This window comes from Macaca mulatta, chromosome 18 (assembly GCF_049350105.2).
Source record: "Macaca mulatta isolate MMU2019108-1 chromosome 18, T2T-MMU8v2.0, whole genome shotgun sequence".
In the NCBI taxonomy this organism is placed as follows: domain Eukaryota; kingdom Metazoa; phylum Chordata; class Mammalia; order Primates; family Cercopithecidae; genus Macaca; species Macaca mulatta.
The window spans coordinates 10,382,671-10,405,301 of NC_133423.1; the positions used below are offsets into that span (position 1 = coordinate 10,382,671).

General features: G+C 43.3%; 2 protein-coding genes across 3 annotated transcripts in view; both read right to left on the reverse strand.

Annotated features, from left to right (window-relative positions):
- Positions 1-17,905, reverse strand: part of SOCS6 (suppressor of cytokine signaling 6) — a 40,378-nt gene extending 22,473 nt beyond the window's left edge. The window contains exon 1 of one of the 2 annotated variants that reach the window (XM_001095656.5): positions 17,860-17,905. The gene's annotated coding sequence lies outside the window, so the exon portion shown is untranslated. Of the gene's footprint in view, positions 1-16,193; positions 16,303-17,859 lie in introns of those variants that run through there. The other variant, XM_015122189.3, reaches the window with a different exon arrangement.
- Positions 16,194-18,526, reverse strand: LOC144336454 (uncharacterized). Its single transcript, XM_077975093.1, has 2 exons — positions 17,073-18,526; positions 16,194-16,305 (listed from the first exon to the last, which is right to left on the reverse strand). The coding sequence occupies exon 1, from the start codon at positions 18,524-18,526 to the stop codon at positions 17,159-17,161; it is 1,368 nt and encodes a 455-aa protein (XP_077831219.1). The 3' UTR covers positions 16,194-16,305; positions 17,073-17,158.
- Positions 18,527-22,631: the final 4,105 nt, after the last annotated feature.

The following is a 22,631-nucleotide window of genomic DNA, read 5'->3' on the forward strand; positions in this document are numbered from 1 at the left end:
TCAGTCTGTCATCAGGCTGGAGTGCAGTGGCACGATCGCAGCTAACTGCAGCCTCGACCTCCTGAGCTCAACCAATCCTCTTGCCTCAGCCTTCCAAGGAGCTTGGACTACAGATGCATACCACCACAGTTAGCTAACTTTTAATAGAGACAGGGTCTCCCTATGTTTCCCAGGCTGGTCTTGAACTCCTAGGCTCAAGCAATCCTCCAGCCTTGGCCTCCCCAAGTGCTGAGATTATAGACATAAGCCCCTACGTCTGGCTAGCTGACAAAATCTTATACGTAGAAAAACCCAAGGAAATCTCACGCACACGCGCGCGCACACACACACACACACACACACACACACACCCCCTACAAGCCTACAACAATAAAACTACTGGCACACCAAAAGTCAATTAAGAAAACAATTCTGTTCACAAAATATAAAATTGCTGAGGAATAAATTTAACATGTAGTACAAGATTCATACAGTCAAAACTACAAAACACTGCTAAGAGAATGTAGAGATTCTAAGTAATTAGAGATTTCATGTTTTTGAACTGGAAGATTCATTATTATTAATACGGCAATTCTTCTAAAATTGATCTACAGATTCAAACAATCCCTATCAAAAGCTTAGTAAGCTCTCTTTTATATTAATTGATACAACATTCCTGAACTTTGTATTGAAATGCAATTTTGAAAAAGAACAAAGTTATACTATCCGATTTCGAAAGTGCTTATAAAACTATAGGAATCAAGACAGTGTGCTGCTGACATAGAGACTGGCATACACATCAGAGAATAAAGGAGTCTGGAAATAAGTCTTTACACTTCTAGTCGATTGATTTTCAAGAAAAGTCCCAAGACAAGTCAATGAGGAAAGTCTTCTTGACAAATGGTGCTGGGACAACTGAATAACTAAAAACAGAAATGTAAACCCTCACACCACAGGTAAGAATTAAGTTAAAATGGATCATATACCTAAATGTATGAACCAAAACTATAAAACTTCTTTTTTTTTTTTTTTTTTTTTTGAGACGGGAGTCTAGCTCTGTTACCCAGGCTGGAGTGCAGTGGCGCGATCTCAGCTCACTGCAACCTCCGCCTCCCGGGTTCAAGCAATTCTCCTGCCTCAGCCTCCCCAGTAGCTAGGATTACAGGCACATGCCACCATGCCCAGCGAATTTTTGTGTTTTTTAAGTACAGACTGGGTTTCACCATGTTGGCCAGACTGGTCTCGAACTCCCGACCTTCTGATCCGCCCGCCTCGGCCTCACAAAGTGCTGGGATTACAGGCGTGAGCCACTGCGCTCAGCCCTGAAACTATAAAACTTCTTTAAAAACGCTTTGTGCCCCTAGTTTGGACACAGAGTTCTTGGACACAATACCAAAAGCACAATATATAAGAGAAAAACTCTGCTAAGTCAGACATCATTAAAATCTAATAACTAAAATTTAAAATGTTTGTGTTTCAAAACAAACCACTAAAAGAAAGATAAGCCACAGGCTTATACAATACCTGTATCATATCTTCTAAGCCACAGGTTAGAATATCTGTGTATCATAACTGACAAGAGATTATACCAAGATACAAATAAAACCTAATTTTTTAAATGAGCAGAAGATGTGAACAGACCTTTGACCAAAGACAACACGCAAATGGCTAATAAGCACACGAAAAGGTGCTTCATAGTATTAATCATTCAAAATGTAAATTAAAGCCACAAAAAGATACCACTGCACAAACACTATCAAGACAATATCATGACAAAGGCAGGGGTGCAGAGCAACCAGAAACCTCACACATGGCTGGTGGAAATGTAAGACGGGTTGGCTTTTAAATCAAGTCTTTCTTTTCTCCCGATTTCGGCAAAGTGATGATTAAAGTGTGTGGCTAAATATAGAGAACAAAAAAATGTATCACAGGGCAGGTAAACTTCAGACCCCTAGAAATCACTCTGTATCAGTTCACACAGATCATCCTGTGTCTTTTCTCTTTTTTCTTTACTGTTGCATTGATCTTGTATCTTGACTTTTTAGTCTTTTTCTAGTACCTGATGATCAGAAGTTTCTCCATTTTATTTTAGTCAAATTTATCAGTTTACCTTTGCCTCTTCTATTGTCTTTAAAAAATTCATCTAACACTGAGATCATATGTTCTTGTGAATTTGCTGTAAACAAGTTTTGGTTTTCATATTTAAGTCCCTGATTAATCTAGTACTGATTTATGTGTGAGGTAGGTAGGGATTTTTATTTTTCCACGCATATAACCAATTCACTCAACACATTTATGGAAAAATATTAACCTTTACAAGAATCAGAGACATACAAATTAAACTATTAACACTATGATTTTCCAAAAGTCAAATCAGCAAAGATTTTTTCTAAATGGTTGTACTGATTGCCTGAAAGTATCTTTTTTTTAAAATTTATTATTATTATTTATTTTGAGAGTCTCGGTCTGTCACCCAGGCTGGAGTACAGTAGTGCAATCTCAGCTCACAGCAACCTCTGCTTCCCAGGTTCAAGCGATTCTCCTGCCTCAGCCTGCTGTAGCTGGGACAGGAACATACCACCACTCCCAGCTAATTTTTGTATTTTTAGTAGACATGGGTTTCACCACGTTGGCCACACTGGTGTCAAACTCCTGACCTCAGATGATCCACCTGCTTCAGCCTCCCAAAGGGCTGGGATTACAAGCGTGAGCCACCGTGCCCGGCTGAAAGTATCTTAATACAGTCATAAAAATTAATTTGGCAATATGCAACTGAAAAACAATCATACTCCTTGACCCAATAATGCTGTTTTTATCAATCTTAAAAAAATAAGAAATAAAAATATTCCCTGGATCATTATTTATGACAAAAAGTAAATTTAAATTTAAAAAATTGGAAACATCCTAATTTCCAACAGTATGAGTAAACAAAATCCTGGCACATTTACACAATGGAACTTTAGAGAACCACTGAAATTGATATTTATACAGAGTTATAAATAACATGAGGGGAAAATTCATATTGTTCATTTGTTAAGTGCAAAAACACAGGAAACAAAATTATATGTATGTGGTTCAATTACACAGAAAGAATAGGGAGGAAAACTGGACCACAAAGTACAGCAGAACTGTTAACTGGATAGCAGAATTTTTGTAAACATTATTTTCAAAACATCCTATAATGAACATGCAGTGTTTTTATAAGAATAAAACCTGTGAGCTTGTTTGTTCTTACTTTTTTAAAGGAAATGGTTGAGTAAATCCATTAAAAATGCAGGGGCTTTTCTTGGCTTTCAGTTATACCATGACTGCCAAACAAAAAATAAATCAAAAGATGAGACTATTGGGTTTTTTTGTAGCTTTTTGTTTTTACTGTTATTCTTTGGCTTTGGTAGAACTTAGACAGCCTCCTCCTCTTTACCTGCTCAAAATAACTTTTTGCAAATCTGACTTAAATTTTTTTTGTACTGGTGTATATATAGTTACGAACTGGCCTTGAATATTCAAAGTCTAAATGACAAGAGTGATACGCCTACCAGCTTTCAAGACCCTCTTCCCTTCCTACTCAGCTTATATTCCACAATCATTTCCTCGTGTACACTTTTTTTTTTTTTTCTTTTTGAGACGGAGTCTCGCTCTGTCGCCCGGGCTGGAGTGCAGTGGCCGGATCTCGGCTCACTGCAAGCTCCGCCTCCCGAGTTCCCGCCATTCTCCTGCCTCAGCCTCCCGAGTAGCTGGGACTACAGGCGCCGCCACCGCGCCCGGCTAATTTTTTGTATTTTTTTTAGTAGAGACGGGGTTTCACCGTGTTAGCCAGGATGGTCTCAATCTCCTGACCTCGTGATCCACCCGTCTCAGCCACCCAAAGTGCTGGGATTACAGGCGTGAGCCACCGCGCCCGGCCTCCTCGTGTATACTTCTATCCCCTTCTTCTACTCTCCTGAAAAACTCTCTCGGTAAAACCGTATCAGCAAATTCAACTCCGCTTATGTCATGCCTGCACCCACAGAGCTCAATAAGGCTGGAGGAAAAGAGAGCTGGTCTGATGGGTCTCATTTTGTAGTCAAGGCCAGGACCCTCAGGTGGGTCCTCACCACTGTCTGGAAATCAAACTACTTTTCCCTGGTCCATTCTTCTCCTTCCCTGCCTACCATTTCACACCTGCCCTCTCCTTTCTCCACCCCTGGAACACTCCCTCATTTAATATCTCAGCAGATGGCCCGACTTCCTATTTCACCTAGAAAAGGAACGACATCAGGAGACCTTGGCCTCGGCCCCCATCTACCCACTCAGCACCATGCTTCCATCTACTCTATCCTGCTGCCTTGCTCAAGGGCCCCCACGGTCAGCTGGCACACTTAATCTCCCAACAATTCCCCCACTCCACTGGATCACTCCTGAAAATGTTACTTCTCATATATAAACAAACTTGTGGGGACCCCACTTTCCTTACCAGCTGCAGCCCCATCTCTCATTCCCTTTGCAGCAAAACACCTTAGGAGAACTGTGTCTACCGATGCCTACTATTCCTCTCCAACCTTCTCTGACACCCACACCAAAGGCTTCTCTACCAACCAGCGCACGGAGCAGCTCTTGTCTAGCGTGAGTTCTCAGTCCTAATCTTAGAGGCACTGTGTGACCACTGACCCTCCTTTTCCTTTCATATAATTTTACCTCTTTGCTAAGCACACCACACTCTCAAGGTCCCTCAGTCTGACTCCTTTGCTAGTTCCCCTCTGAAGTCTTAATAGGAGTGCCCCAACACTCAGACTTTGGTCCCCTCTTCTCCATCCATGATTTCATTCATGCTCGTGACACTGTATAGCATCGATGTGCCCTACACTCCCAAATTCTCTCTCTTCATTTACAGATTAGTTATATTCAGCTCCCTTCGGGACACTGCCACTTTGAAGTCTTGAAGATACCTGAAACTTCACAAGTTCAAAACTGAACTCTGGCTCTTTCCCACCCCACCCCCACACCCTCCCCACCTGCAGGTTTAAATCTTCTCTATCCTACTTCCATTTCCGGCTACTCCACATTCTTCCAATGATCAGATCAGAACATTCAGAATCACCCTTGGCTCCTTTCTTTCCCTCATACCTCATCCAGTATGTCATGAAATCCCAATTTCAGCTACCTCCAAAACATACGCAAAATCCAACTACATTTTGCCACTATACTAGTCCAAGCTACCATCCTCTTTCTCCTGCATTATGGCAATACCTCCTAATTCGTTTCCGTGCTTTCCTTCTCCTGCCCCATTCTGTTCTCAACATGTCTCAGCCAACTGGGACAGATGCTGACACTCTGGCTGCTACTGTAATAAGGTCCTTCATCTCTGACCCAAGAGTCTTATGTCTTCTGCCAGCATCCATGAAACTGCAGCAGGCTGGCTGGCGAGCCTGCCTTTGAGCTTGTGTTGAAGGCAAAAATCTCAGACATTTCACACTTCTTGGCAACTACATGCAAACATAATAAATATTTACAACTACATAAAAACACAATTATATTTACATAATAAATGTAATACAATTGCTTTGACTTCTTTCAGGGCCCTTAGCTCTTACCACACAATAAGCTCTAATTTAAATGCAATAGGAACACTACATGGCTACAAAGGTAGATTAAAAAAATTTAAATTTAGCCAAATTAAGAAAAATGAACTTAAAGTTGCCAAATAATTTAAACTTAAGAATAAACTTATATTTACAGCAAAAGTTCTAATAAATTCTCAAGTGATTCACTCCTACTTTATACGCTATTGACACAAAAATATGGGGTAGCACTAGCTTAAGTTTGCAGGGGGATACTGACTGAATCTCCATATAAAATAGGTGATAATCTCTAAATCATGTCCAGTTCTAACAGCATCTGACTCAATGAAAATAATAAAAATATGTACAGATTTAGATATCTAACCAGCAATGAACTTTCCCAAGAGCATTTCTAAGCATCCTTCATTGTAATTGCATTCAGTGCATTCTTCTTCAATTATTAAACTGAGTATGAAACAAATATTCATAACGTCAATCATGTAAAACTGCTAATTGTGTTGGCTTATAAGAATTGATTAATGAGACTGGGCATGGTGGCTCACGCCTGTAATCCCAGCACTTTGGGAGGCTGAGGTGGGTGGATCACTTGAGGTCAGGAGTTCGAGACTAGCCTGGCCAACATGGTGAAACTTTGTCTCTACTAAAAAAAATACAAAAACTAGCCAGGTGTGGTGGTGGGTGCCTGTAATCCCAGCTACTCGGGAGGCTGAGGCAGGAGAATCGCCTGAACCCAGGAGGCAGAGGTTGCAGTGAGCTGAGATGGTGCCACCGCACTGCAGCTTGGGTGACAGAGAGACTTCGTCTCAAGGAAAAACACATAAAGAATTGATTAAATGACTGCACACCTCTCCTTAATTTTTTTTTTTTTTTTTTTGAGACGCAGTCTCGCTCTGTCGCCCAGGCTGGAGTGCAGTGGCCGGATCTCAGCTCACTGCAAGCTCCGCCTCCTGGGTTTAAGCCATTCTCCTGCCTCAGCCTCCCGAGTAGCTGGGAGTACAGGCGCCCGTCTCCTTAATTTTTTAATTCAGATTTTAACAGGTTACATTTAAAAAGTAGTACACCTATACGTCAATTCATCACTGTCTTTGTACATATACAGTCACCCCTCGGTATTCATGCGGGATTGGCTCCAGGACCCCCACCAATAACAAAAGCTATGAATGCTCAAGTCCTTTATGTAAAATGTCATAGTATTTGCATATAACCTATGCACATCCTCCCTCTAAATCATCTCTAGGTTATTTATAATACCTAACACAAGTGTTATATAAATGGTTAAACTATATTATTTTTCATTGTCTTATTTGCACTTAACCAATTCAAAGAAATGTGATATAAGAAATATTGCATCTTTGTCCCTAGTTCCTGGCACAGTTCCTAAATCTTTGGGATTTCCTGAGATAGAAATGTTTTTTGTTGTTCAAAACAAGCCCCTTTCAATCACAACTGTTAATGCTAATGCTGTGATTAAAAGGAGCCCTCCTAGACAGCCTCAGGATGGGGCTGGTCACCCAGAGACCCAGGGCCTAGAGTGTGGAACTTTTAGCCCTGACCCTCAGTCCCTATCCTGAAGAGAAAAGGAAAGGATTAGAGATTGAGTTCTACAGAAACTCTAACCACGAGATTTGGGGACCTTGTGCACACAAGGGCGAGCTGGGCAGGAGGCCACCCTAGGAGGGCACAGAAGCTCCACGTCCCCCCGTGCTTGTTCCGTGCACCTCTTCTACTGGGCTGTTGCTGAGCTGTGCCCTTTATAATAATGTTTTCCTGAGTTTTATCCCAGCAAATTATCTAATCTGATGAGGTAGTGGGAACTGCTGATTTGTAACCAGTCAGTCAGAAATGTGAGAGGCCTGGGACTTGCGACTGGTATCTGAGGCCGGGGCAGTCTTATGGGACTCAGCCTGTTGCCTGTGAGGACTGTACTTACTCTGGGTAGTGTCTGAATTAACTGAAACATTGGACACTCAGTTTTCTTTCTTTCTTTTTTTTTTTTTTTTTAAGACAAGTTCTGCTCTTGTTGTCCAGGCTGGAGTGCAATGGCATGATCTCGGCTCGCCGCAACCTCTGCCTCCCAGGTTCAAGCGATTCTCCTGCCTCAGCCTCTCAAGTAGGTGGGATTACAGCGTGTGCCACCATGCCCGTCTAATTTTTGTATTTTTAGGAGAGACAGGGTTTTGCCACATTGGTCAGGCTGGTCTTGAACTCCTGACCTCAAGTGATCCACCCACCTCGGCCTCCCAAAATGTTGGGATTATAGGCATGAGCCACCATACCCGGCCAGGACACTCGGTTTTCATGTTGAAAGAAGTCGTTGTTGGTGTTGGAAACACATCACAAGAAATAAATCGGCCTTTTATCTTTACCACTGTGTGTATCAGGCCTGGGTCTCCTATAAAATAACTATGACACTTTTCCACAAATTAATATAGGTATCTTAACTCTAAAATCAGTGGAGACCTGGGCAACATTGATAATGGAAATCATTTGCACACTGAAAATACAGCACCCCGACTTACTAATAGTAAGATCCTTAATAATGTCCACATTTGCAACCTTATTGGCTAAGGTATAATTACAGTTGGTGTTTTAGAAACAGCTATTGTAATACATTCTGATATAATATATATGTAATACATCCTGACCTCCAGAATGATAAATGTAAAATACTATCTCATATATAGTTCTTTTAATTCCATTCACCTATATATGATCATAGCTGACAATGACAAATCAAAAAACAATTATTTAACATTTTAATGTCAACAAAATTATTTTAACTACAAATATAGCAAATTCCCTAAAAATCTCACCACATTCATTGCCTATGAAAAAGAATGACCTCATGAATTATAAACTACCAAGTAGGTAAGATTCTTTCAGAATTTGACAAACTATGAACAAAGATGTTTTGTTTTTATTCTGTACTGTAGCAAAGTGTTTTAATGAAGTTTCTTCATTGCTTTTTTATTTTTTCAAGATTAAAAGTAATTTATATATTACAATATCTTAAATGTAATGAACTACTAAAGCAAAAATATCTAACTTCTGAAAGGCAACATGCATATAAAAATAACTGAAAAGTAACACAACTGTTATGACTGCTCTCAGAGCCTTCAGAGCAACACAAAAGCTCTAATTTAAAGAGCAATTTGTCCATTATTCAAATGCTTTCACATAGAACATACAAGATTTTGTCATTCAATTTGCAGTAGAGAACATGAGTTTTCAGTTAAAATACTCTTTTCCTCATTTCTAAAGCACATCCAAATGAAGAATGGAATTTTAAATAGCAGATTTGGGGTACAAAAAGTAATCCACATGAAATTTGCTATTAAATGTACATTAAGAGCCAACGTAAACTTCATTCACTGATCATTAGAGCTGAAGGGAATCTTGGAAAGCAATAATTATTCAATTTAATAATATATCTCTATTAAGCAAATAATATAAAAATCTTACAAAATGAAAAGATTACTTCCATTGTAAAACAATAATTTGATTGCCACAAGTAACCATTTATTATGGGTTCCCAAAGATGTGATCTCTTGATGCTTTTAAAATAGTCCAAATTAAAATAATTATGTTACCCACTACAGATCAGCAAGCATTTCATCAACTAAGTTAATTGAACTCAGTGACACAGATGTGGCTTCATGACGGCACTAAATGAAAACACTACCTTTATTTAAAGAAAAAAATAGATGTGGTTTTTCCACAAAAACGAAGAGTTTACTATTCATTGATGCTAGCAAAACAAACGAAAACTGTTTAAAAAAAGGAAAAAAAAAACCCTCCTGATTAAACATACACTTCTTTATCTCCATCATTCCCCAAAAACACAGGAACGAAGAAAATCACAAAGGGAATTATGGCAGATGACAACAGTGTTAAGTGGCTAAAACAAACTGGGGTAAACCAAAATCTAAGACTGCTGGAAAAGAAGACAATGAAAAACCAGCCTGAGAAAAGGTTTCACAAATATGAACCCCGAGGCGGATGCTATTTGTTTAAAAAAGAAGGGGTGAGGAGAACGGTTAGAAAACAAAACTCCCACAGCCAAAAAGTAAATATCCAATAAAAGAAAAACTGAGGGAACTCCTCTCCAAAGAACAACAACGACAAAAACTGACAAGAAAAATGGAGAAAAAAGCTAAGAAAATAAATAGATGGATTTAGGAGTTCCTATGTCCAATGAAGAAGAGCTTAAGACAGGGAAAAAAAAAAAAAAAAAAAGGAATGAGAAAAGGAAAGGGAAGACATTATAAAAGTCATTTAATAGTTTTCCTAGAACTGAAAAACACAAGTTTACAGACTGAAAAGCTCTGTGGAATGCTCGGCACATCCAAAGTAGAAAAGAACAATCACCAGACCCACCATGGTAAAATGTTAGTATTTAGGCGATAACACGAAACTCCCCCAAAAGCTTCCAGCGAGAAAAGAAATGGCTTACAAATGCCCGGCAAACTGGCGGCACGTGACTTAACAGTAACACTGAAAACCGGAAGACAACGGAGCAATGCCTGCAAAATTCCAAGAGGAAACACACTTACAACTGTGACCCCCACTGACAGTTCAATGACTCTCATTGTGCCCCTGCACGTGTCTGGCATTCTTGCAGGGACTAGGCCTGGTTCTGGCCTATGGTCACCAGCGTGCGACCTGCAGATACACCCACATCTGCCATGGGGGCAACAGACAGGAACTGTAGGTGAAAGCAGACTAGACCCAAAGGAAGAGGCCCAGGGTGGCGCCCACCGCAGACTTTGCGAAAGCAAGACACAGACCTCTATTCATGCACTGAGATTTCAGAGTTAATTTGTCACTGCCAAATAACTTATTCTATCTGAACTAAAATATTAACCTGGAATTTTATACAGCCAGGCATACACCCGATACTTAGAACACAGACATTTTCTGACACACAAGGCTCAGAAAAACAGTATCATCCTCCCCATCACCTTTCACAGAAGTCACTAGGAGGATGAGCTTCATCGTATCAAGGAGGTAAACTAAGGAACAGAAAACAAGGAACCCCACTTGGGAAGGAGAGAAGAATTTCTAAGTTGATGGTAGAGTCTCCTGCGATTCGCCCTGTTTCAGATACTGTCCCTGCCTTCTGTATCTTTCTCCAATCACACACACGTCACCCTGCAAGAGCCAGCTCAACTGTAATATCCTCCATGAAGACACAAATCCAAATTCCCCAGCTCCCAGGATTAAATTAAAACCTTCAGCATCAACAGGAAGAAGGGCTGCACACACCAGAGTCCATTCTGAAATCGACTACTAATGTGGTGTGTGACTCTGGGCAGATGACACCCTGCTTAGACCCAATTTCCTCATCAGTGCAAGGACAAAGATAATCTATAATCAGAGGAGTTCCTTCTAGCTCTAAAATGCAGTAATTCTGCTGCAAATGTATAAAATCACTAAAACCCTACTGTAATTCTCTGCTTTGGTATTTGCTTACATTTTCTGCCAGTCTGTGATATTTGGCAATAATGTTATTCCCTAAATATGTCACTTTTTTTTAACTTCAAAAGCAGTGTCAACAAACAAAAATGACTATTGTCTGAGGGATGGTAATATGTTACTTAAAACCAAAATTAAGCTTTAAAAACAAACACATTATAAACATCACAACAAACTTTAAACAAGTAACATACAGACACAGTAAAAATCTACCAGTAAGAATTCATCTGACTTTAAAAGCATGCTAACCCAGCTGCTTCAACCATCTAGCATATTACTGATATAGTCAGAACAACGTGTACCACAAAAATCACTAAGTGCCACCGTAAACAGCACCAAATAATTGGCTACCCAGATCGCTGAGTTAAAAACACCTTGTCTAGATAATTCTAAAGATTAACACTGAACTATTGAAATTGTTTCTGATGGAAATCTTATCTAATAGGAGCCATACAGTCCTCTAACTTCAAAAAGGTATTTTAAGCACAAGTGTGTATATTAAGTACAATCCCAGACTGTCACAAACTGCTGTATATAAATGGATGCCTCTCCAGATGACCAAATTTATCTGCTGGAAAATTTCAGGATGGCATAATGACACCATTAGGACTTACTGATGTTCAGGTCACTGCCTGCCTCCCAGGCCCTCAGATATATCCTGTCTTCTTTCTTTTCTTCTCTATATTCAAGAGTCCAATGCTATAGAAAGTGAGATAATGATCACTCCCCAGTCTCCAAGTGTGATGCCCTTTTAATAATTTTAAAGTATTTTAGTGTGTTGGCTGTTAAGAGTGATAAAACAGTATCAGAACAAACATAATCAGAGCAGAAGGCTCTGCAGAGAAGGCAAAGTGTGGCATCCTTTTTGTTCTCGGTCTCCCACCAATGAACTGCAGTGACCCCAGAGTCAAGCCAGGCAATTGCTGCTAACACTGTGACCACCTGTAATCCTTACCAGTCCAGCAGCCTGCACTAGCAATCCTTCGGAAGACGCCCATTCACTCCCTGCTTTCATTTCCATTTCTCTTGCTCCTTTGGTCTCAAACCTTTTTCTCACATTAGGCTTCCTTAACAAAAACACTCAAGTCTAACACAGGTGTGGCTGATTAATCAGAATACTACTTTTGACTAGTCAGATTATGTTTTAAATTGATAGTAAGAATTACTTTAGGAATTATTACTATCATAATATTATATATTATAAAAGAGGGGGTGAAGAGAACAGTTAGAAAACAAAACTCCCACAGCCAAAAAAATATCCGATAAAAGAAAAATTGAGGGAATTCCCCTCCAAAGAACAACAATAACAACAACAAAAAAAAACTGACAAGAAAAAGACTCAGTGGCCAGTCCCCCTGGGATATGTCAGGGACACAGAAAAGAATTAATAGTAATAATATTAATAGTAATAATTACTTTAAATAGGAATTATTACTATTATTTTAAAACATAATCTGACTAGTCAAAAGCAGTCAGATTAAGGAGCAGAATACTAGTGTTAAAGTATTAGCACTTGTTATATTTCAGGCACTTAATTAATACAATAACATGCATTATCTCATTCCATTTTCTTCTTCTTTCTTTTTTTTTTTTTAGACAGAGTCTCACTCTGTTGCCCAGGCTAGAGTGCAGTGGCGCGATCTCGGCTCACCGCAACCTCCAACTCCCAGGTTCAAGCTCCTGCCTCAGCCTCCTGAGTAGCTGGGACTACAGGCGCGTGCCACCATGCCCGGCTAATTTTTGTATTTTTAGTAGACACGGGGTTTCACTATGTTGGCCAGGCTGGTCTCAAACTCCTGACCTCCTGATCTGCCCGCCTTGGCCCCCCAAAGTGCTGGGATTACAGGCATGAGCCACCGCGCCCAGCTATCTCATTCCATTATTATACCAGCTCTGAGAGAAACATCATCATTATTATATATGTAAAGGAACAAAAACTTTTAAGTTTGTTTTTTTTTAAAAAATCTACCCTATAAAATTGAAGTGCTGAAATTCAAACCTAGATCTGCATCCCCATGAGAGACTGCATTCCTTAGCACGGAGGGCTTCTAAGTCTCCGGCTTTTCTAATTCCAAAGGAGTTTTTCCTTCTGGCTTAATTCTACACCAGAAAACTGAGGATACCAGGAGGTTCCAGATAACTGAGGTTTCACTTTACTAAGCTATGTAAGCAGGGGAAATGCGTTTTGGGATGGTGACTTTCTACACACTCTACATGACTATACTTTCAGAAGTGAAGGAGATCTGGGCGTCTACACTGCGAGTCAGTCTGGTACTCGAGTCACTCAGACACACATCATGCCTCTAAGGGCAGTGACAGTTCTCTCTGCAGGGCTGTTGGGGCCATGTAACAATAAGGACTTTGATTTTACCAGTGCTACGATTTCCTCAGCTAGGCAAGCAGTGCGGCTCAGAAAAGGACAAACGACATGAAACACCAACAACTTTCCAACACGCACACAGCGTGTCTCTGCCTTTAAGGTGTAGATCACAACATGAAAACTGCAAGTACTTTCTGTATACCCACAACCCTCCTACTCAGCGGCTAGGCCCCCTGGGATGTGTCAGGCACACAGAAAAGGGGACCGCAGTAGACATTCTGGCCTCATAGAACTTATTTGGGGTGGCGGGGGAACAGCAGAAACAAGTAAACCAAGTAATTACAGGTAACAGCAGAGGTCAGGAAGGAACCATACAATCAATTACTTGGGATTACTGAAGGAGCCGTAAGGTAGTCGAAGAAGCCTTCTCTGAGGTGGTGATGCTCTGAGGCGGTGACACTGGCATTAAGATCTGACAATGAACCCACCACAGGAGCCACCGAAGGACACTGGAGGCAAACAGAACGCCTGTGTCAAAGGTGGCGAAGCAGGAAGCAGCTCAGATTGCTGAGGAACAGAAAGGCTAGGGCAGAACCCTGGTTAAGGCAGAGATGGTTGTTCAAGATGAGAACTAGGGAGAAATGAAAACACATTTCAGAACTCGGCAGAAATGCTACAGTCGATGAGAAAGAGTTTGGATTTTTGGCTGGGCACAGTGGCTCACGTCTGCAATCCCAACAATTTGGGAGGCAAAGGTGGGAGGATCACCTGAGTCCATGACTTCAGGACCAACCTGGGCAACATAAGGAGACCCCCTCTCTACAAAAAATAAAAAAATCCGCTGGGCAGGGAGGCATGCACTTGTGGTCCCAGTTACTGGCGGAGGGGGTGCTGAGGTGGGAAGATAGCTTGAACCTGGGAGGTTGAGGCTGTAGTGAGTCCTGATGGTGCCACCGCACTCCAGCCTGGGCATCCAGAGCGAGACCCCCGTCTCAAAACAAAGCAAAACAAGAGTTTGGATTTTACCATAAATACATATTCATTACAACATTGTGAGATAAATTATCCCCACTTTAGCCCCAGTTGAGGAATAAGACTCAGAGGGCATATACAACGTGTTCAAGGTCACAGAGCTGGTAAATGGATGCCCCCAACATGTCCAGAGTGTGCAAGGTGGGAACTGAAATCTTACGTGACTTTATCTAAGTATGTTTGTTCTCAAAACATCAAGACCAATGGCCACCTAAAAGTAACTGCCCCAACTAAGTAAAATTTAATGTTTGTATGGGTGGGTAAACACCTGAAATCAGTTTAAGTAAACTGTGTTCTCAGTCCTAAAGCCATCACGACTTATTAGCTAAACCAACACGCCAAACAGCATACTTAATTACCCATAAAAACATTAATGACAATTTCACTTCAATATCAAACACGTCTTATGTTATTCCTCTTTTAACAGCTGAAGAATTATTACTATCAATCTATCCATATAAGAAAGTTTCTCCTTTTTATGACATATACTAGTATTAGGAATTTCTCCCTTGTAAAATGAATAATTTTACAAAAGTACTTCGGCACCACAGATGAAAATATAATTTTCAGAATTGGAAGAGGTCAGGGATGAGGCCAGAGAACTATAATAGACAATTCTCACTTCCTACAAAGGATGAAATAAACAGAAAACAGCAAAAGGAGATCTTTTTAGTTTATTTGTTTATCTAACTTTATTAAGCATTAAAATAGAATGTATACACATCCATTAGCTATACTGGATTATAAATGAAGTATTTGACCTCACGCTTCCAAATACATATGCATTTATGTGTGTATTATCCTTTCTCATAGTGCATATTTTCAAGAGAATAACAGTAATTGCATCCCAATAAGCCCACGATAAATTGAAAGTATCTTAAAGTCAAAACTCACAGTGGATTTATCTGGATCTAAGTCGAGATGCATACTGAATGTGTATCGTTTTTGCTCCATCAAAAAGTCAAAAAGTTCAAAATTGGGGACCATCTATATGTTTGGACTTTTAAATGAGATCACATCTCTATGAGCAAAATAAAAGATATGATCAATAACCCAAAAGTTTCCTGAAAACTGGCCACAATGGAGAAAACTAGCAAGGAGTTTTCTGAGGAGTGTAATTACACAAGACAGGCTTAAGGGGACACTTGCAGGCTGGGTGTGGTGGTTCATGCCTGTAATCCCAGAGCTTTGGGAGGCTGAGGTGAGAGGATCTTGAGGCCTAGAGTTTGAGACCAGCCTTGGCAACATAGCAAGACCTCACCTCTCCAAAAAACAATCAGCCAAGTTCGGTGGCACATGTCTATAGTCCAAGTTACTCAGGAGGCTGAGGGAGGTGGATCACTTGAGCCCAGGAGTTCAAGGCTGCAGTGAGCCATGATTGCACCACTGCACTCTACCCTGGGTGACAGAGATAAAACAAAAAACAAGATTCTTGCTTTCTGTTTCCTAAAAAAAAAAGGGCCATTAAAAAGAGCACCTTTTCCAGTTCTAATGCAAGAATGAAGAAAAACATTGGAAGGCAAAATGACTAGAAACGCAGTCAGTACAGCACCATTTTCCACCCTACGCCCAGTCAATGGCTCTCAAATTCCTTCCCTGCCACTCCCTGTGGGCAGGGGGTAGGGGGGCACCAAGAGAGGAGGTCATGGGATGACCTGAGGGTGTGCCCTTGGGTCGGAGGCCCTGCTGAAGAGAAAGGGGCAAGACTACCAATTTAGAGGGTAATTTAAAAGATAACGATAAAGGTAAGAGAGAAAAAGTGTTTCAAAAGAGATGCTGAATGGAGTTTTAAAAATATACATTCAGGTGAATACCTGGCTCATCCTTACCCAGGCACAAGCGGAAAGCAAGCTCGGGTCAAACTCCAGATAGAAGTTCTTCCAGGAATTCTTATCAAATCCACTGTCCACCAACCAGCTTCCTCCAAGGCACCAAGGCAGGCTTAGGGAGGGTGATGGAACCAAAGGGTTAAGGCCACATATTTAGTTTAGAGCTGAAAGGATCCTAGACCTTACCATATCCACGCGTGCACAAAATCCACTAGGAGGAGAAATTAGAAAGCCCACAGGAAAGTATTACAGACTTTTTTCCGGTTTTTGTGAAACCTGGTGAGCAATGCCACTCGTGTTTTTAAGTAAGGCTGACTGTCCACAACATTAAATATTCCACTTAAAATTCATTCATTCAAGTAAGCTAAATGGATTTAACGTTGTGGCAGTTGGTTAAAAAAAAGTCAAGATAAATTGCTACCTTCTGTGGCTGAGAAGATGTCAGATATTTCATCTTGAAGTAGACCGTTTACTTTTGTTTGATTCCAAATGTATCAAATGTAACCAAATGTATCCCAAGGAACACAGTAAATTTAAAACGTCTCTGGGAGACGTTCAGTGTGTGTAATTCACGTTATTTCTGTCATTACTGTGTTCTCTGTCCTCAAGCACAGTGCATGTTGCCTTATCCGGGCAGACGTTGTAGAAACATTTGTTGAAATGAATTCAACATTATTTCTTTTGCTACCGGAAGACTGAGTTCTGCCACATATTCCCACCTGGCCCTTCATTCCAAACAGTGGGGACGGGAACCCCAGTTTCACATTCCAACTGAACGACAAGTTGGCGCACACATTACCGCATACATCCCAAGTTTTGTGCCAGGACCTGCCCCTGAGAAACGTCCATAATTCTGCTCTGTGAGCCACAGGGGTGTACCTGAAGTTGCCAACTCCCGAAGCAAACTGAAAATTCAGGCCCGTGTCGGTCCCAGGAGCGGTTTAAATTCCACAATCGTCTCCTCCCTATACCCGGGTGAGTGCGCTGCCGGCCGGCGGCACCTTCAGCGGCAGAGCAGCCCCGGCCTGCATCTCCACCAGCGCCGGCGCGACCTCGCGGTGGGGCGGGGGCGTCCCCGAGTCCCAGCGCCGCGCCCCAGGCCCGCCCTCGCGTCTGCGGCCTCGCCGCGCCCCGACCCCGAGCCCCAGCCCGCGGAGGTCCGAGAAGGGACCCGGCCGGGGCGCAGAGCCGCGGAAGCCCCGCGCCGCCGCCCAGGCCTCGCGGAGCCCCGGCCTCTCCCCGGCGAGCTGCGGGCAACAAAGGCGGCGGCCCGGGCCGGCGCGCCGCGGCCGAAGAGGCCGAGGGGTCGGGAAGAGCCGCCCGCGGCCGCGCAGGCCTCGGCCCTTCAGGGGCCGCCGCGCCCCGGCCCCGGCTCCCCGGTTCCCGCGTCCCCGCTCCCGGGCCTGGGCCCGGTCCCCGTTCCCTGTTCCCCGGCCCTGGCCCCCGCCCGCGCACCCGCCGAGACGGCGCAGGGCCTCGCGCTGCCCCAGACCCGCCGCTGCAGCCCAGCGCCTGGCGGCCTCCCCGGCCCGGCCCGCGCCAGATCCGCCCCCTGCGCCCCGAGGCGAAAACCAGCCCCGCGGCCGGTGCCCCGCACCGCGAACGAGCCGAAGGCGGACGGCGAAGCTCGGCCCCTGCCTCCCGCCCGGGCTACCCGGACGCTCACCCGGAGGCGGCCCGGCTCCGCTTCCTCGCCCAGCGCCGGCGCGACTGCCGCGCTCGCCTTCTCTCCGCAACTCCTCCTCCCGCCTCCTTCCTCCTCCTCCTCCTTCAGGAGGGGCGCGCAGCCGCGGCGCCTCGGCCGGAGCGGGGAGCGGGTGCGGAGGAGCCGAGCGGGCCGCCCCGCGCCCACTACTCCGGCCGGCGGCGCAGGCGGGGTGTCGGGGCGCGCGGGACTGAGGCCGGGGGCCGCGCGGGGTGGGGCGGGGGCCGGGCACTAAGTGGGGGTTGCAAGGGGTGGGGCGCCGGGCCGGGGTCGTGGGGCGGGCGGGGCGCAGATCCCGGATCCCTACCCCCCGCGCCCCTCCACTGGTGCCTGCAGGCGGGCGCTCCTCCCGCCCCCAGTGTCCCTGTCCTGGTTTTTCCTTTGGTGCCTTCCCTCTGGCGGGGGTGGCCCCGGCTAACGCGGAAAGGATAGTCTCCTTGACCCCCCGGCCCCGCGGATTTGGCGGCTGCTGTCCCTGTGCCCCTGCGGCCGGCGGCCGGACCCCTGCACTGCCCGGGTCCGCTGGGCTCGCGCAGGGACCCCGGCCTCGTCCCCGCAGAGAGGGGACCCCAGGACAGACGCGCGCGCACGCTGTGCAGAGCCACAAGTGGGGAAACCCTCCCCACATCTCGACTGAATTGTGAAAAACGCTTTTTAAAAAGACAAACTTATTCCTTTTTTCAAGCCATCTGCTTTTCCATTTAGTCGTTTTCAGGGAGATTTTGTACAAGTAATAGTTGTTTGTGCCGCCCAATTCCAAGGTACTGTGATACACAAGTTGCATGTTGGAAACATGACTAATTTCTTTTGAAACTGGCTGGACATACTACTAATGTATAGCGGTACCACAAAAACTTGATTTTTGTCCATAAGAATCAATAGGAAAATTTGTATTTCTCTTACGATGAAAAGTGGTTTAAAAATGAATATCATTAGTATTTCAATAAAGCTTGGGGGGAGATAAGTATTATTAAAATCTAACAAGAATTATTGTGGACTTTAAAAGTTGTGTTTCTTGAATAGTATAGACCTTTTTAAAAGAAAACTGAAAGTACAGAGAAAAAAGGGCTAGAAAAAAAATCTAAAAAGTTGTTCAGGTATGAGTTTGTACCCAAATTATATCTCAATAAAGTTGTTAGTTACAAAAAAGTTCAAGTACAGTAATCTTAATTCCTATGTCCAATATACAATCTAGATTTCCGCAAGAATAACAGTGAAGTTGTATCTTTAGGTGATGCGAAGTTGATGTCATTTGTTATGTATCATACACTGTCATCTTCAGTTTTTACTTTGAATTTATTAGTAAAATACTACCATTATTGTTACCGTGATTGAAATGCAACACAATTCTCAAATATCTAATTACAGTGATTGGAGAATGTAGGTTGAAATAGAATTGTCAGAGAGGTTAGTGGGAAACACAACAAATAGTAATTAACAGTGGCTCATGCTTGTAATCCCAGCACTTTGGGAGGCCGAGGCGGGCAGATCACGAGATCAGGAGTTCGAGACCAGCCTGGCAAACACAGTGAAACCCCATCTCTACTAAAAATACAAAAAGTAGCTGGACGTGGTGGCAGCTGCCTGTAATCCCAGCTACTGGGGAGGTTGAAGCAGGAGAATCGTTTGAACCCGGGAGGCGGAGGTTGCAGTGAGCTGAAATCGCACCACTGCACTCCAGCCTGAGTGACAGAGCTAGATGCCATCTCAAAAAAAAAAAAAAAAGAAGGAAAGAAAGAAAGGAAGCAAATCCTACTGCCTCGGGGTGCCAGTGTCTCCTCATTTTTTCTAAAAAGGACAACTGGCAGGAGCTGTGCAGCAGGGGATTAGTGAGCCTTTCACACAGCAATGGGGCTGTGCAGGATGGGGAAGAGTTGACTCTTCCAGGAGACACTTAAATGTATGGTTAAGACCCTGGGGTTCTGAGTCTGGCAGAGCTGGACCAGAAGCTCAGTTTTGTCACACAGCTGTGTGACCTCAAACAAGTTTCTCAGTTGTAACCTCAGTTTCTATTTTTGTAAAGGGAGGTGAGGGAGCTTGATATTTATTATGTCAAATAGTTGTAAGATTACATGAAATAATGCACAAAAACCACTAGGTGCCTAATCTAGGTAATAAAATTTTATGAGTCAGGCCTTGCATTCAGCTCTTTTGAATATGTTATGGCCTTTAATTTTCGTATCAATCCTGTAAGGTCAGTATTAACATCATGCCCACATTACCGATGAGGAAACTGAGACTTGCAGTATGAAAGTAGTAATTTACTCTCCCAAAGTCACAGCTACTATGGGGCAGAGCTTAGAATTCAGGCTTAGGCCTCTGTGATTTCAGAATATGAGCCCTTTGCCACTAAATAGTGATAACAATAATATAGCAACAACTTCAGTGTAGAGATATTAGTGTCTAGATATACTATTAAAATCTCCGCTTGGCTGAATTCCAAACACTTCTTGGCCATAAACATGTGATATCTTCTTGGCTGTCCGCCACTGAACCCTTTTTTCCATCAGCCCTCACTCTCCCTTTGGAGGAAATCTTATCTTTGCCCTACCAACACCAGCACAGCTAAGATACATGCCAATGGCTCACCTACTTAAACTCTTGCCCAGGCCAGACAGAGAGGCTTACACCTGTAATCGCAGCACTTTGGGAGGCCAAGGTGTGGAGGTTCACTTGAGGCCAGGGATTCAAGACCAGCCTGGGCAACATGGCCTGATGTCAGCTCTACAAAAAATTAAAATATTAGCAGAGCATGGTGGTATGGAGGTGGGAGGATCGCTTAAGCCCAGGAGTTCCAGGTTGCAGTGAGCTATGAACGTACCACTATACTCCAGCCTGGGCAATAGAGCAAGACTCTGTCTACAAAAAGAACCAGGCTGGGCATGGTGGCTCACACCTGTAATCCCAGCAGTTTGGGAGGCCAAAGCTAGCTTGAGCCGGGGAATTTGAGACTAGCCTGGGCAACATGGCAAAACCCTGTCTCTACTTAAAATACAACAGTTAGCTGGGTGTGATGGCACATGCCTATAGTTCCAGCTGTTCAGGAAGCTGAGGCTGGAGGATTGCTTGAGCCCAGGAGGCAGAGGTTGCAGTGAGCCACTATCATGTCACTGCACTCCATTCTGAGCTACAGCGCAAAACTCTATCTCAATAAGTAAGCAAGAGAATGAGAGAAAGAGAGAGAAAAAGAAAGAAAGACCAACCTAAAAAGAAAAGAAAAGAAAAGAAAAAGAAACCAAAAAACTCTTGTCCAGATGCTTACTGTGCTGCAAGTGATATAATCATGGAAAGCTCCTAGAAGAGAATGGGATCACATCTACTGTAATAAGGTACCTGCACCAAATTGATCCTGGTGCCAGTCCCCAAAGCCTTCTAATAAATCCCTGTTTTGCTCAAATTAACCAATTTCTGTCGTTTACCATTACAAATGCTGTCCGATAGATATGCTTGTTAAAAAATGAGGATAGCCACCAGTCATATTGAAAATCTATCCTCTTAACAGTGACAGGGGAGCACAGTTCCACTGCTTCCTCCTAGAGCAATAGCCTATAGAGCCAGAAGCACCCGTACTGATCATCCTCAACATCCTCTTTTTTCAGACATGAAAACAATCCAACATCCTCATTTTAAGGAGGAGGAAACAGACTGAGAGATCAAATGATTTGCCCCAAGTGACAAAGTTGTGACATTTCCCAATTTTGAATCTTGTTTGATTTCTAATATTAAACCTCTTTCCTTCATCTAAAAGGGGAAAAAGAGAAGTCTAGACTTGAGAGAACTGGATGGAAGCAGGGTGGGTTACAGTGTGCAGCCTTCCATCCTAGTCCTGGTGATTCAAGTACGGTCATACCTCACTTAACGACAGTACTATGTTCTGAGAAAAGTGTTGCTAGGTGATTTCTTGTGCTAACGTGATAGACTGTACTTACACAAACCTAGAGGTAGCCTACTACACACCTAGAATAGTAGGGCATAGCCTATTGCTTCTAGGCTTCAAACCTGTACTGCATGTTACTGTACTGAATTATGTAAGGCAATGGTAACCCAAAGGTATTTGTATATCTAAACATATTTAAACATAGAAAAGGTTCAGTAAAGATACAGCATTATAATCTTACCATGGGATCACAATCATGTATGCAGTTGACCAAAACACTATTCGGTGCATGACTGTACATTCTCAGTGCTGAAAGCACTCTTGGGGCCCTGTGAAAAGCTGCAAAGCAAGCAAAATTTGCCACCCTCCACTTCCTTCCCTCCTTCCCATTGCCCTTCTGCTGTTCCTGCCTTCCTGTCTTGATGGTTTAGGCGCCATACTCCACTCACACAAATTTCCCTTGCATTGTACTTGTCCTGGGTTACGTAATGTCCCACAAAGAGTCATGTCCTTTCGAGAACCTTAGAATGTGACTTCGTTGGAAGTGTGATCTCTGCCACTGTTAAGTTGAAATGAGGTCCTGCTGTGATAGAGTGGGCCCTTAAATCCAATGTGATTGGTGTCTTTATAAGAGGACAAGAGGCACAGAGACAGACACACAAGGAGGGGAGAGGAGGTAAAGGCACACAGAAAGAACTCTGGGGAGGCAGAGACTAGACCGATGCATATGCAACTCAAGGAACACCAAGAATTGCTGTCAACACCAGAAACTGGGAAGAGGAAAGGAAGGATTTCATCAGAGCCTTCAGAGGCAGCATGGCCCCAGTGTCACCTGGATTTTGTAGTTCCTACATCC

What these genes read in the sequence shown, in the direction of transcription:
- LOC144336454 (XM_077975093.1), bottom strand. Translation starts at nt 18,526, where the DNA reads ATGTGGGGAGGGTTTCCCCACTTGTGGCTCTGCACAGCGTGCGCGCGC.